General features: G+C 46.6%; 1 protein-coding gene across 2 annotated transcripts in view; it reads right to left on the bottom strand.

Annotated features, from left to right (window-relative positions):
* LOC138491105 (probable cation-transporting ATPase 13A4) overlaps positions 1 to 16,667 on the bottom strand; it is an 891,483-nt gene that overhangs the window by 664,661 nt on the left and 210,155 nt on the right. For both annotated transcript variants that reach the window (XM_069617424.1, XM_069617425.1), the window contains exon 8: positions 15,219 to 15,291. In XM_069617424.1, the coding sequence (XP_069473525.1) occupies positions 15,219 to 15,291 (73 nt within the window). The remainder of the gene's footprint in view (positions 1 to 15,218; positions 15,292 to 16,667) is intronic.

Raw genomic sequence — 16,667 nt, 5'->3', positions numbered from 1 at the left:
AGCACAATCTCATCTTTTGTATAAGTCTATACTACACAGTTTTGTGATGGCAGGGCTGAACAGCAGGCTTATCTCAACAGAGATGTGAGCAGTACAAGGTGTTACACAAAGGACTTGCAATCACAGTGGTTCAAACAAACACTTACTCAAGGTTTCTTGATAAAACAATGTTCATTTATTTACACATTTAGTTAGAAAACATTCCACTAGTAAGAAGCAGCCCAATATCACACTATAATACACTGCAGTAGCAACCCAATAGGTTTCTGAACAAGTTTGGCTCCCCAGAAGTGGGAGCAAAATGGCACTTCAGTAACTTTTAAAAGGGGTAGAAAGACAAAGGTAATAAGAATCAGAACACAGTTACTTTCATTATCAGGCCAAATAGTTTCAGTTCACTATAATAGGCAGTTCAATTCAATATGCCTGGGCCTAAGTCAATGGATCAGTGTCTTGGATAGGATAGCACAGTGCTGGTAGTAAACGGTTAAGTCTTTGCCAATGTTCTTAGAAATAGTTTGTAAGAAAAAGAGTTATAGGTCGGTTTCGGAGCGAACAACACTCCAGGGTTGCGAAAGTTTCACAAACTTTCAACGAGGCAAAGAGGATTTCTCTACCGTGTTTGCACAGTACCTTTTAAATGAAGAAAAGCTGCAGCTGAGGCAGTTGTTCCTGGCAGTTTTTGCAGATCTCGCTGTTCCTGAGCCTCAGTCGTGGGGACAAGAGGCATGACGTGGGGATGTTCCTGCACTGCACGGGGATGGACCCACAAGCTTGGCAAAACGTTGGTTTAAGGTGTGAGTGCCTTAAAGTCCACAATTTAGTATTCCTCTCACTGGCTATCTGGATTTCAACAGTACTCTGAAGAAAATTCAACCAGTATGGAGATGGTTTCCAGGTGGGTTGCGAGTTGGTTGTTCCAACCAGCTCAAGGGAAGAAGTCATCCTTGAAGGGGCTTCTCTGTCGAGGGAGTTTCAGGCCATTCATACATGCAGCAGGGCTTCACTGGTCAAACCAATGGTCCAGGAGTTCCAGCAGTCGTCTTCCTTCAGCTCGTGTTCGGTTCTTTCGGTCCAGTGGTCGATTCTGCCTTCCAAGTCCCAGAGACCTGCTTTTAAACAGTTTTCTCCCATTCATTCCAGCCTAGCTGTCACTCACCCAGCAGGGTGGCTGTCCTTGCCGGACAGTCAGCCAGTCAATCACACCAGAGTGCATTCAGGTCTCCTAGGAGACTAAGCACAGGGAGTTTCCGGCACCTAGCACACATCCTGTCCACCACAGACACTCAGGCGCCAGAGAGAGGCTTCAGTACAGAAGCCTGCCAAAGGCAAAAGAACAAAGGGACCAAACCTTGTTTGGCGCACAGAGACAAACACTAGAAAGACCTTTCCAAAATGAAATGGTGAAAAAAGTCGATCTAAACCTGTTTTTACAGAGGAGGCTCAGACGCCATCTTGAAAAACATGGTTCCGTTGGATTTCAGCTGCCGGAGCATTTAAACGGGTTGTGGTCGGGGAAAGCATGGTAATACCACTGCCACCAGCCATTCCAAGAGGAAAGGGTCACTTTCGAGGGCTACATGAGTTTTCTAGTCATAGGGAACACTAGGTATTCCCTCCAGCACTCTGCTGTAATGCAGTGTGTGCTGGGTCTAGCAATTTAAAAAGACTAGTAAAGCCAATTTAACTTTACATTCATTGGGAGATAGTAGTCAGTCCCAGAGAAGGTATTTAAACCTTGGGAAGTCTAAAACACATCCCTGTGCCACTGCACTGAGGGTGCTGTGTGACACACAAGAAAAAGAGGATGCCTATGGAGTTGTCTAAAACTCCATATCGAAAGAACACAAAAGTAAAACACTCATCAAAATACATGAAAGATTGGAAAAAAAGGCTTACACTCTTTCTAGGTAAAAATGAAAGTCCTAGAAATCCAGCGAAGTTGCTGGGGGTTTCAAAAGGTAAGGGAAATTAGCACATTTATGAGGATTCTCCCTAGCAGTATTCCATTGACTTACTGAGTTCCTTGATATGCACAACCTCAGGGACCCTCCTCAATATGGCTTCTGACCTCTGCATTCTACCGAGACAGCTCTCCTAATTGTCAGCAACTTCATCTCCTCTGCTTGTCATTCAAACCGTTCCTCTATTCTTATTCTTCTCGACCTCTCTGCTGCCTTCGATAATGTTGACCATTCTGACCTTCTCTCTACATTATCTCTCATTGGCATCAGAGATAAGGCCCTTCCTTGGTTTGCTTCATACCCTGCCCCCAGACACTTTCAGGTGTCCCGAAACAGCCTTACCTCCCCACTGATGCCCCTTACTGTTTGAGTTCCCCAAGGGAATAGCATTATCTACTTCTCTTCACTTGCTATACTTCAGCTCTTGACACCCTGATCTCCTCTTACAGCTTCTTATATAAACTCTTCACGAATGCACTCATATCTTTTTCTTTCACTCCTTATCTGATGAGCTGTTGTCAAAAGTTTCAAGTTGTCTTTCCTCCATCAAGCAGTGGATGGCGTCTCACTCTCTCATGCTCAACTCCACTAAGACTGAAGTTCTCTCTTCGCCAGACAAACAGGCTATCTTGTCCTATTTCTTCCTCCCCCCTCTTCTTCTCTGCAATCCTGACTACCTTCATTACTATGCTCCCGCTCAAAACCTTTGTGTCATCTTCGACCCATCAAAAAACTTCTCGCTCTTCATCTCGAAATTTGCCAATGCAGCCAGACCCAAACTCCTTAATATCAGGAAAATCTCTAATCTTCTTCCTTTCAATACTGCTAAACAGATAATCCACCATTAGTTCTTTCCAGATCTGACTAGTGTGCGAGTCTCCTCTCTGTCCTTAAAAACAATGCTTTTTTACCTCTGGACAAAGTCCTAAACGTTGCAGTCTGCACGCTTTTTACCTTTCTCGCTTTAACTCCACATCTTCTAACTGTCACAAGATTGGATGGTTATCTACAAAACAAAGGGCTGAGTATAAACGTCTTATCATCACCTTCAAAACTATCCATGGACTTGCCCCAGCCTACCTATCTGCTCATCTCACTTCCTACTGTCCTCCTCGCTCATTACGCTGATCCTCAGATCACCTCCTTGCCACTACTCGAGCCCCCTACTCTCCTTCTCATTTCCGCGCTCTCATGGGCCTTGCTCCCTTGCTCTAGAATGCTCTTCCACTCCCCCCCCATACTACATCAACTCTACCACTATTTAATTCCAACCTCAAACCCCTCATTCTTCCTAAAGAACCAGTCCCTCAGCCTTCTACGCTACTGCATTACCCTGTTTTCCTCTCTCACAAACCTTTACAGACATCACTTTTCCATCACCCTTTGAGCCTTAATTTAGTACTTCCTCGCCCATCCTGTTCCTATGTCATTCTGTCCTATCCTTGTCCCTGATTTATGTTTCCATCTTCCCATGCAACATCTGGTCTTCAAGTCACATTTGGTCCACAAATTCTCTCACCCCATTGTAAAGGACACATGCCCTTCACTCTGTTATCATTTGTTACATTTTTTAAGCGTATTTGTGCCAAAAAATGCATTGCTTACCTTGAGATTTTTATTAATGAAATTAAATAAATAAATATGCAAATGCATGCTTGCTTTGAAACCTCTGGGCTGCACAGTCGCCAAATGGGTGCTTTTGACCATCTGATCGTGATGCACCTGAATGGGGGTAGGTGTTAGAATGGTGGCCAAAGTCATTTCAGACAAACACATTTTTCCAGACCTCCTCTCTGACCTCCAACTTGTGGAGCCACCTGATGGTCGATACTGTCATCCATAATCTTTTGGTCCAAACATGAAGCCATTAGGAGGTCTCTTGGTGGAGTGTGGGATCTCAATCCACCACATGCAGATGGCACACATCAACACCTGAACATATAGTGATGCAGACAGATCTCAGGGAGAGTAGCTCTAAAATGATCCTATTTTCTCTCTTCACAATTTCAACTTCACTGCAGCATGTAGATATGTCTTGAATGGTGAAAATTTGACTTGGTTAACACCCATGTCGATTCTTCATTTCTTTGCAATGGACACCTACCAGCACACTGTGGGCATGCCGCATGGCATGCCTCAGGCCACATTTTAATTTGTGCTTGGGCAGGTGCTGAAAGCACTGCTGCGCCATGCCTCCTGCCTCATCTACCTGCTCACCACCCTGGCACAGATTAATGACCAAAGGCCTGTTTGTAAGCAGCAGTCCACCTGCCCAAAATAATTGCCACTCTGGACTTCACCGATGTGGCGTTGGTGGTCCCCAGGCATCCAAAAAGGCTTACCACAACAGGAAGCAGTATCGCTCCATGAATGTCCAGGTCACCTGCGATGCTGACCTCATCAGCACACACTGCTGTACCCGCTTCCCTGGTTATGATATGATATGGCATTTATAACGCGCCTATACACAAGTGTTTCACACAGGAGGATACGGTCCTGCGGAACAGCACACGGACTGCTGTGATGAATCCTATGGAGTCCTCACAAAAACCCTTCAAAATGTATCATCTCAGGGGGCCAGGGAAAGGCAGATGCTTCCTGATCCTGACCCTGGGGGAGGAGTTAGCCGGGAGGATCGCCTAGGAGGAGAAGGGCCCGTGGGCAACAGGAGGAAGTTATGAGATGAGACACGGTATTAGCCTTCCTCAAGGAAGGGAATATCATTCATGCAAGTATATGTGATGGCATGTTGCCAACGAAAGCTGTTGTTCCCTCAACCCAATTGTCAGAGTGGGGAGTGAAGACAGCTATAGCTAGTCATGTAAAAGGAGTAAGAAAACGTATTTTAAAATCATTAACACTCTCAGAAATCGAGAAGAGAAGTCTTTAAATGTTTCCAATTTAAATCCCGAAAAACGTCATTCATCTGTGAAACTAAACATGTACTTTAATCCTTATGATACTCCTTTGGGGAATGTGCATGAGGAAAGAAATAAACACAGTGATGATACATTCATGGAAGAAGCTACTTTTGGTATTAGGGACTTCGGTATACAGTTAATATAACGGAAAAAAATAACAAATCAAATTGTAACGATACAAAAATAACTAAAAAAATGTGTTTCAGAAAAATATACATATGTGGGGGTGGGGTAAAGTGTTCAATCTTGTGGGGAAGGGGTCGGGGTGGTTTCTAAGCAAGGAGAAATGGTGGAATGGGGGAGGAATTCCCCAAAAATATTTAGTTCATTATTTCCTCTTCGTTAAAATTTGATTCTTTATTTTTGATTCTTTTATATCAGACGGAACCGTGGACCTTGTGTCCCATAAATCACAAGGTACTGGGTCGATGAAAAGGGCTGCAGGGGCGCATGACTGCAGGTTGCAGCCCATTGAGGTTAATGACCCACACCTGAGGGAGACTGGGAAGCATAAAGGCCCCCTCGGTTGCAGCCCATTGAGGTTAATGACCCACACCTGAGGGAGAGTGGGAAGCATAAAGGCCCCCTCGGTTGCAGCCCATTGAGGTTAATGACCCACACCTGAGGGAGAGTGGGAAGCATAAAGGCCCCCTCGGTTGCAGGCCGTTGGGAGGAAGCAGGAGGACAGAAGCCGTTGCAGGCTGAGTAGGAGCAGTGGGAGCTGTGAGCGGCCATTGGTGAATGCAGGAATGATGGGCCCACGTCCAATGTGTGTGTGGAGTCAGGTCCTGAGAGCTCTGAACTGCAGAGCCTGTGCAGTGGGAAGCGCTGACTTAGCAGGTCGTTTCGTCAGAGAACGAGATTCTCTGAGTTGCTTGTTCACTGTTTGATAACTGTGCGCATGGTGTAACATCACAATGCATATGTTCCCCATTGTAAATTACTCTAAATTTAATTATTGACATGGAAGCCAATTTAGGAAAAAGGACATGCCCATCAACATGCCTTTGATGAAGGAAACTCACCCAATATGCACTTTGACTGACACGTGTGACCTTTGACCTTACAGACGACTTGAAATACCACCAGCTACCATGGCTAATGGCACCTATGTGCAATCCATGTACGCCACAGAAGGTGGTCCACAATGAGGCACACGTCAGGACCAGACTGTGCATAGAGCGGGCCTTAGGCCTGCTGAGGGGTCATTTTTGGTATCTACACAAGGCCAGAGGAGCCTTGATGTACAGGCCTGAGAAGTTTGGATGCATATTTCTTGCCTGTGCCATGCTGCACAACACCTGCCTGAAGCAAAACGTCTCCCTGCCCCTGATGAGGACATACCTCCCCCAGAAGAAAACAACTCACTACCTGCTGGTGCAGTGCTACCACACAGCGAGCGGTAGGAGGGAAGGGTTGGTTGTCTGTTGCAGCAAGGAGTAATTGACAATACATTCTGAACACAGCGATAATAATCTGCTGCTCACCTTTGTATAAAGCCACGTTTTGAATACATCACATTCACACAAAAAGGATTGTCCTAGCATTGCTTCAAGTGAACTAATATTTAACAATGAAGTGTCAAAAACACACATCCCCAACACCCATATCGACCAACCTTCCCATCTCCAACACCCATAAACTATCCCTAACACCCATATCGACTAACCTACCCATCCCCAACACCCATACTCACCCACATCACCCGTGCCCGGTGAAATAGTGAAATGAGGTAACATCAATTGTGTGGCCTCTCGCCTTTGCCAGGCTGTTATGACTGTGGGTGCGCCACATTTCTAAATGAGCGGCACAGTGGAATGCCAGCTCATGATCCCTCTGTGTGGGCGGCTAAGGCTGACAGGGCAGACTCTGGCTCCAGGATGTGCTGGAGGATAAGGAGCACGCTGGCCTGCATCAACTGAGCAATTGCTGAGATGTCCTTTGTCAGCTCTCTCACCCTCTGGCCCACCGCAGTTAGAGCCGCAGCTGCCTCTGACTATTGCCGTCACTCCCAGTCCAAGGACCTTGCATTCCCTTGCAGATGCTACACCTGTGTGTCTGCTATGGTCTCCAGATTAATCTGCCAGCGCTCCGTCACATCCAGCCTTCTCTGTAAAGCATTGATAGGATGCTGTTCAATGGGTTCAGGGTTATGGGGTAAGCTGGGGCTGAAGCAGGGGGGAGACCCAAAACCCCAGTGACCTCTACTTGCATCAGTGTTGCCCTTTGATTCCAGGTCCTGCTGGAGATGTGCCTGGTTGTCTTGCTAAGGTGACAAGGGGGTGTCAATGGGCAGATAGGTGAGTGTGGTGCAGATTGATGTGCGCCACTCACTTCACCTGGCTCCCCTGACACAACCACAGGGGCTGGCTGTGGAGTGGTGGTTGCAGCTGCTGGCGGTGCAGCACCTGCAGCTGAGTGTGCTGTGTTGCCATCAGGTGCAGTGCCAGAATTGGCACGTGCAATGCTATCGTGTGGGCCACTTGGCTCACTGGTGGGACTGTGGGGGTATCTCCACGTCTTGCAGCTGGCATGGCACTGCTGGACCCTGGACTTGGTTGCCTCACTCCTGCCCGTTCTCATGCTTTTCCCATTGTTGGGATGTGCAGCGGTGGAGTTTGATGTGCTTGCACCGGTGGCCCTACCATGGGACATAGGTGGGTACCACATCCTACTTCTTGCTCGACTGTGAATCTGTTATGTGTGGACAATGACTTTCTGTAGGTCATCATGCATAAGTGTAAGTCGGATTACAAGGGATGCTCGTGCATGTGATGGAAGGTCATCAAACACACATGTGGCCTGACGGGCAACATCGATTGCAGGCCCATGCATGTGTCTAATGCAAGATGTGAGACGTGTCTGCTGAGGGTGTACATCCCATGCATGGGTTCTTTGCCTGTTGGCCTGGTGATGTGGCCTGTGCATGTGACTCTGCTGGGGGTTCACTTTGGCACTTGGCCTTTCCCAGCACACATGGGTGCTGCTGTTGGTTGCATGAGCTCACATTTAACTTCCTAGTAGAGTGCATGGGTATGTGCACCGTTGCCCCCCAGCTTCCTTTGCATATGCATTAGCATGGGGTCACACACTCCCTTATCTACTGGGCACATCGATACTGATGGACACATGCATGGGATGGTAATTTGGCCAGTGCATGTCATGGGAGGAGGGCATTCATACGCAACAACTTTGCCTTGGCTGCTGGCTCTGACCTCTTGATCCCTTCCATGTGGAGGACGCTGCTTGCCTTCTCCTCCAACAGGGTCAGGACAAGAGGTCAACAGTACCACCTCCCGTGGCAGATGTTGCACGCCAGTGTTTCTGCAGGAGGCTGCTGACCCTGGCCTTGAGGTAATTCCACCTCTTACGGCAGTCCTCACTATCCGTGGGACTGTGTAGCTGCCTCAACCGTATGATGTATGCTGGCCTAGATGGCAGCCTTCCTCTGCCAAGATTTCTTTCTGTGCCTTGAGCCATACAGCTCTTCAGCATGGGTCACACCCTCCTCTGTGAGGACTTGCAGCTCAGCCTCACTAAATATTTGCATTCACATCCTCATATCTGGCACCTTCCTTTTGGCTTTGTCCTATGACATCTTCTGTCTTGCTTCTGGGATCAGATAGCAACGGGAAATGGGGCAATCAGAGTGGATTTGATTTTTAAAGATGGCCGCCGCCATACTTACTGTTCTGGCGATGGCGCTATTTCCGCTTTTTTTAATTCTGTCGGTGGAATTAGCACTTAATGTGGTGGCGGTAATGGTAATTCCACCTATTCCAGCTGAATTACCGCCTGAAACTCATTTATGGTGGTAATTCCACCAGACGGAATTACCGTTACCGCAAACATCGTGTGCATGCCCCCAACAATGTGTAATACAATGGTAATTCTGCCGGACACCACAGCGGTAACAGTATTCCACCGAGGTGTAATTACTGGAGTATTACTGTAGTATTACTGCCCAAATCGTAAGGAGCCCCATTGTGGTTTCTGCTGGATAAGTTGAGAGGGAAACACGCAATGTTCTTTCTTACATTGAATGGTTCAGGCAGTGTGTGGAAAGAACAAACACCTTTTGTTTCATAGAAGGCCTAAAAAAGGTGCATAAGGATGAACTTTGAAGCATGGTGCACCTCCTGATCCTTTCCTGGACTGGTTGGGCTTGATCTAGTAATCCATTTGGGATTACAAGTGTTTAGAAGGAAAAGGTGGAAGGGGTGAACCATACGGCTTACTTGGCATTCCAAGGGCTCTTCATATATGACACTGGGCCTCTTAAATAAACAGATTAAACACACACATGCAGATTGGCTCTGCATGATTCCCTTTTAAATAGAAGCCGTAAGATGTTGGAAACCACTAGGCGTCTGTCCGTATTGTGGAAATAATAAACATTCAGGAAAGGGTGTCCGGTTTCTCATCTAAGGACTTTGGAAATCAGCCCCAACCTCTTGTGAAGATGCAGATGATGGATGCTGGGTTCCTCTCGATCACTTGGCTGAGGATTCCAGGTGTGACAGTTCTCCAGGCATTTCATCATTAATTATGATGAAGCAGAAAGATACACAAAATGTATGCCTTGTGGACTTCAGGGTCCTCGGGAATTTATGGGGATCAAACTTCAGCCACACAGTCACAGGTGGCTAAACTACAAGCTTTGGAAGCAACAATTTGTTTTCTCCAGGTCTGCCAATACTCAAACAACATTGATATTGATATTTTATTTGTATCGCGCTCGTACACAAGTGTTTCAGAGTGCGACGAGGCAAGGGAGGGGAACAAAGGAGAACAAAAGAATGATCTTACTAGGCCGAGTGACATTGAGAATATGCAAGTGCATGCGAGAGGGATAAAGGAAAGTGCATGGGAGGGGTGGAGAAGTGGAAAGTGCTGAGCAAAGGAATACAAATAAATAATAGATAAAGAAATATTAAAAAGCAACAAACAGTGGTAGTGCAGCCAGCAAGTGGCAACTGCTAGGTTTAAGGCAACAGACAGGGTGTCTCTGATAAGTGCAGAAAAAAGGGGGGACTCTATGGTTACAGATACAGACCCCAGAGCAAGGGATTGCCAGGAGGCAGTTCAGGAGGGTGGCAGGGTGAACAGGTATCTGGGCCCGAAGGTCAGATGGTAACCAGGTGCACAATGCAGAGACAGAACAAATCAGCAGGGGAGAGGAGGAGCGAAGGCAGAAGCAAAGAGGAAGGTCTTGAGGTGCTCTCGGAACCGGAGATGGTTCTCCTCAAGTTTCAGAGTAGCAGGGAGGCTGTTCCAGATGGAGGCCCCAGCCGAGGAGACCTACCCCCACCTTGTTTATTTGAAAAACGACTGACCCTGAGGGAGTTAGAGGTGGGGAAGCAAAGAGCTCAGGAGGGAAGGTATTTATGGAGGGACAGCTGGACCCCAGCCCCGGAAAGTCCTGTGGACAATACAAAGGGTATTGAATTTAATCCTTGCATCCACTGGGAGCCAATGGAGAGATTTCAGAGCTGGAGAGATACGATCCCAGGGCTTGAGGCCAAGGACAAGTCTCGCAGTCCTGTTCTAGAATAGTTGCAAAGGGCAGAGAGTAGAAGCAGGTAGATTTAGAAAGAAGAGGTTGCAATAATCCAACATAGAGAGAACCAGGGCTCGAGTTACAGTGAGCTTCTGGGGGAAGGAGAGGAAAGGCAGACTACCTCTAAGGAGGTGCAGTAGGAAGTTTGACTTTTTAAAGACATCAGAGATGTGGGCAGAGAAGGAAAGTGTGGAGTCAAAGATGACCCAGAGGTTCTTAGCCTTGCAGGTGGGGGTAGGAGGAGGGCCAAGAGAGGCTGGCCAGAGAGTGACAGGAAAGGAGAGTGAAGGTGTGCTGATGAGGAGGATCTCTGTCTTGCTGACGTTCAGGCAGAGATTGTTGGCGGAACACCATTCCTGAATGGCAGATAGGCAATCAGAGATGAGAGAAGGAGAGGAGGTGGCCAATGGAAGCCTGAAAATGAGTTGAGTACCATCAGCACAGCACTGAAAATTGGAGCAGAAAATGGCAATGCAGTGGGCGAGAGTTGCCAGGTATTGGTTGAAAAGCCAGGGTGAGAGGTTAGACCCCTGGGGAACACTGCAGGTAGAAAGGGAGATAGATGAAAGGAAGGACCCAAGTTGGACCTGGGACATACCTAGGTAAGCAGGGCCATAATTGCATCTTCAGGTTTGACATCTTTAAACTTTAAACTATGAATTCCTTGTTGTACATCATCAGTATGTCAACAGAATCACTAGGTCAGCAATGATGGGATCATCATTTTGAGAGATTAACTCTATGACTGAGGCTGCATGTTGGGTTCTGGGGGGAGAGAATATGTAGGTTCCTCAGGAGACCAGTGTCTGGCATTTGGCCATCTGCATTGCATCAGTGGTTCCACCCCAGTATATTGCATTTATCATTGTGTTCCAGAAGCCTTTAGATTATGCTCTGCCTCTTCAACAAAATTTCCAAAAGTGCATGAAGGACAAAGCCTCTGTACCGGATACTTGTACAGACCTCTCTGCCTGGAAAACCGAACACCAGAACAAGACAAACTGTAAACCAAGTGTTCTCTGGATATTCCCCGAAGATATGGGCCTCGGTTTTCCTTGAAGTATGGTGTGCTTCTATTGTCCTCCACTACCGGTAAGAACTCAAAGCCCACTAACCTTTCTCTCTAACTCCTATGTGAATATCCTGCAAAAGACTTGCCTGACTCTCTTCACCCGCTTGAAACACTTGTGTATAGGCGCGTTACAAATACCATATCATATCATATCTTCAATCACTGACGGTAGAACATGAAGCTCTTTGATTCTTCTCTTGTAATAATCTGTCAATACCCTTCTTTCCTGCATGCATAAAACTTTACTGCTAGCAAGGCTGCCTCTCCTCCCTCTCCACCATGCCCTATTTCATGCATATGGCTTCCCTGTTGCACGCATTCCCCAACCTTTCCCAAAGCCTAACTAGTCCTCTTAATCCCACTGAACTTGTCCAGGATCTTCTCCTGTTTGTCCTGAAAACTCCTCCCTTCCACCCAAACACTCGTTGGGCTTAATTAAAAGTTCTAAAATGTGTTTGCCCGGATTAATGTATGCAGTGATGATTGACCACATCACCCCAGCCCTGAGAAGCTCACACTGGCTCCCAGTAAAACATATGCATTAACTTCAAAGCTCTCTGCATCGCTAACACATCACTACACAGACAAGGAGCCCAATTTTTCCAAGCCAAAATCAACTGCTTCCAACCAGGAAGAATCCTAAGATCAAGCAACGACCTCCAAATCAAAATAAAATTCTATGAAAAAAGGACATTTCGAGGAAATCCATTCTGCCGTCTCATATCCAGACTCTGGAACTCATTCCTGAAGGAAATAAGAATGACAGAAGATCACCTAACCTTTATAAAATGACTGAAAACCTGGCTATTCAACTCAACAAGACTAGCACAAAAACAAGCACCTCCTGCAACTATCAACTGGGACCCTAGACAAGCAAGGGACAGTGCAGATCCTGGACCTAAAAAAACAACCATACTGTACTAACCAACCCTGCTCCTGACTCCTCTCTAGCATGCCACCCACGTACCAGACAGGCCCTAACGGGTCAACCCTACTAAATACAAATCACCCACCCACACATCTGCCAAAGGAACAAACTGCCACAAATTCAGACACTGGACGTTGCCCCTCTGAATGCAATAACCCAGTGTACACAATCCAGGCATGCTCAGAAAACCAAAACTCCCAGATGTCAGTTTCTCCTAGTTCTGCAAGCACCAACAGAAGAGCACAACCTCTATCCCATCCCTCTTCCCTCACTAACCTACCCCCAACCACTTTCTGACAGAGCCACGTGAGTACCTAGGGGACCATGCAAATGGCAGCGCAGCACAATATAAATCAACTTAACATAACAATGTGGGTAATCCTCCCAAATAGAGGAATACAGCCATGAAATACTGCATGCAGAGAACTGGCAGATCGAGGGTGGCATATGATTGGATGTAGGATTAGATAACAGGGATCATACTGTGCCATATTCAATAATGTACAGGAGGGTCAGCGAATCGCAATAGTGCTTACTGGAAAGGTAGGTAATATTAGGGCAGTAAAAGTAATCTTGGCCAATGTCTACACAAACTTTGTCCACCCAAGAGGATTCTGGGGGCTTTAGGCTCAGTTAAATGTAGAAGATATCTGTATGATTACATTTACCAAACACATATCTAACACTATGCGTTTAATCACCTGGCTGCTTAACACTGCCAAAATCCTGGGGAACCCAAAACTTTGTTGACAGTTTACCACTTCAACCTCTTCTATTACAGAGACAGCAGATCGCCCATCCGACCCTCCCCGCTGTGTGAAGGGGCTACGTCTGGATGTAGAGCTCACTGTGTCTGGGGGCCTGCTGTGGGCTTCCTCTCTTTCCTGCTGGCTGGGGTGGCATTGACAGGCCTCAGCACCCACCCAGGGTCACTTCAGCACACTCCTGCCAGCGATTCCAGCAGAAACAACGACGCTGTTGTCACCAAGTGGCTCTTTCTTGGTAAGGAGCACCACGCGGCAGTCTCTACCTCCAGTCCCAGGACTTCAGAGTCAGATCGGGTCACAATAACCGACACCCTCATGGAAATAAATCGTGGTGAGGCTAGACTTTCTAAAGGGTGATGTGTATATATATGTGTGTTCTGTGTCGCATGCACAAACCCTTTCCTGACCAAGCTTCCTTTCTAACATAGGTGATTTACATTTGAATCAAAGCTGTGGGTGTCATGGTCACCCAGTTTTAAGCCTGTCTTATACCAGCTATGCTGGACATACTTTCTAAGAAATCTATTTCTTGCTTTTTTTCTTTTTGCTCCAGCAATGTTTTCATAGGTATGTCTTCGGTGACTCCATCTCTACTGAACAGCTGTCCATCACTTGTTAGGGCCTCCGTGTCCCCTAGTAAATCTTCATGGATAAATAAGTAATGCAATAAAGGAATACATGTGTATGCAATAGAGACTGAGCCATGTCCAGTGGTTCCATGTGTAAGATTGATGCCTTGTCTCAGGAAGAGATGGAAATGCAGAAGAGGTTCTTGCAGGGCAATAAATGCGACAGACATATTGTCCCATCATAACACTGCGTCCAGCGCTTTGCTTTTTCTTGTGCTCAAAAAGACATTAGAATTGTGCCCTTGTGTGAATTATAGACATTTGCAAAACATTGCAATAAAGGATCCCTAGTCCATGCCTGTAATTGCCAACACCCTGGGGCTGGTACATATGCAATCATGCCCACTAGGCCAGCATTGTAGGGTATTAACCACCGTTGGCAAGTTCGACCAGCATATGAATGCAAGAGTGCTTTTAGATCACATTTGCCTCCATTTGCGTGATCATTATTAATTAGGCGGTTATGATAAACACAGACAGTATTTGAAATGCCACCTGTTTTTTTGGTCCCTCTAATTATGGGGCCAGAAGTATTGACCACATGTCTCATCCCAGGAATACAACCTGCACTCAATACCACATGATTATGAGTATGAACTCTGAATTGTAATTCTGCAAATTTGAACTTCCACCCAAATGGTGGAGGGAAAGACATCTTTCAGCTCTCCATTCACTAGCAAGGTAAAAGGATGTTGCCCTTTAAGTGAAGGGCAGAGCTAGCGCTCCTTTGGAGTTAAGGAAAGCAAATCTGGGGGTGACCCCCAAATGAGGGATCACGTGAGTATCTCAAAGGCCCACACTTCCACCACTGCTGCTGGACAATGCACACAAGCGTCCTTACTGACCCGTCTTAACATTATTCTACATTGGACAGTAGCATTGTGAATCGTTGCTGGCACAGTTACATCCCCATCCTCTAAACAGGGATTGGAAATGCAATTGTACATAGCTTTGAAGAAAAGCCATCTGGTATCTACAGAATGTTGCCTCTGTCATCTACACAATTCAGTATGCTATCTTTGAGTTTAGGACCTTAGCAGGAGTAATCTGTGGAACCTTCAGAACTCCAGAAGCATTAAACATCATTTCTGCATTCCTAAATCTGTGGCAGAAAACCTCCAATTCAGAAGGAGAATCTATGTGTCAATGTGCCACCTGACCAGCCTTGTTTCTAAGTGTTAATGCACTTCACAGCAGCCACTCTGAGGGGTTGATGTGAGGACCAAGGAAGCAAAGTTCTCACCTTATAGTTCATCCTCTCCCCCTCTAGAATCCCATGCAATCCCTGCCAATTTAAAATCATTTTTTGGCACCAAAATCCAAATGGCAATAAAATGTGAACTGAAAATGAAAAAAGCACCAGCGTGGGGTCCTTACCTCCATCTTTTTGGCATACAGTCACCAGGATGTTGTTATAGGTCTCCACGAGATCATGTAAGTTTATAGATTGCTGTTCGGGTAAAGAGGGGCAGGGGCATGGTTAGGATATATCCATCAAACATGGAAACATGCTGCATGATAGAAATGAAAGCATGACACGCGTATACATGTATGCAGGCCCATTATGGTGAAGGAGATGTGTCTGTGCTGGGTTCTCATTCCTAGCTCATAGCACTTATCATGCCACATACGATTTAAATACACACCCTGCAAAAAGTGAATATTCATTTTTTAGTGCTGTGATGGAGTAAATGATGGGGGATCATAGTGCAGAACTGGGGCTCTCTGGGGTGAATTGAGCCTTCCCACTATGTAATAGGACCTCTGGAGGTGGTATTTGGGGGATCTTGCAGGGTCGACATGTCCACTTGAGAGCAGCCTTGCCTCTGTATTCAACACAGGATGTGTTACACAGGAAGCCAAGAGGGGCCCCCACAGTAGAATCCCCAGAGTGGTGAGGTGTTAGGCGACGGGAAAACATAGTACATCATTTTGAAGGTAAATTGATAAGAAATTCTAAAATGATGAGGACCTTCTCCACTCTCCTTGAGCGTAGTCCTCGGGCCCACTCCTGGAGCAGTAAAGTCTCATGATGTGCCCCCCCCCCCCATTTGCAGAATAAACATGGGTTGAATTGTGAGCAAGTAAGCATAAACCAGCAAGCATGCATGAGCACAGGGAAGTGAGAAATAACATGAATACAAAAAAGCCAGCATGTGCCCCTCTATAGAAAGAACAGGCATGATAACCTGATCTGTGGTTTTTACCCACTTTGAGAGTCCGCAGCCACGCTTTAGCTCACTGTACCTTTCACAGATGGGAAATATCCATTTGCATATCAGTCTTTGTCCCGCCCACATGGGCAGTCGAGCACCGAAATGCTATGGCAATTCCTCTCTGAACAAGAGTACCAACAGCAACCCCATACACGTGTTTCAGCCTTGTTGGGCCTCATCAGTGAGGTGGAGCTGTGGCACTCTGAGCACAGTGAGCAAGGGGTCCAAGTCTGGGTACCCCAGGTAACTCAGGGTGACCAACCCCAAGTTCCTAGCATGAGTACAGTGTGTTGGACTGTGTAGCAGGAGAGGTCAGGTACCGGCAGCACAGTGAGCCAAATTGCAGGATTTACGACTGCCATAATGATTTTACCTGACCTGAATCTGACGGCCATCATGTTTATGCAATTGGTCCCCAGAGATGTCAGTGATCAAACCCTGACAGAGAATGAGGAATTGTGGAAAACTCAACACATGAATCTTATGAGTAAGAGGGAAGGCAACACACTCAGAGAAGGCGGGTCCGTGAAGCAGTGGCAAAGCCCTCAACAGTGAGGTCACAAGGAGAGGGCCCAGTACATCCCTGTCATTGGTGAGATACTGGAATCCA

The sequence above is a fragment of the Ambystoma mexicanum genome, chromosome 10 (assembly GCF_040938575.1).
Source record: "Ambystoma mexicanum isolate Mex_15411 chromosome 10, UKY_AmexF1_1, whole genome shotgun sequence".
Taxonomy (NCBI): domain Eukaryota; kingdom Metazoa; phylum Chordata; class Amphibia; order Caudata; family Ambystomatidae; genus Ambystoma; species Ambystoma mexicanum.
The sequence above is the reverse complement of the archived record's forward strand: the minus strand, read 5'-3'. Positions and strand labels throughout refer to the sequence as shown.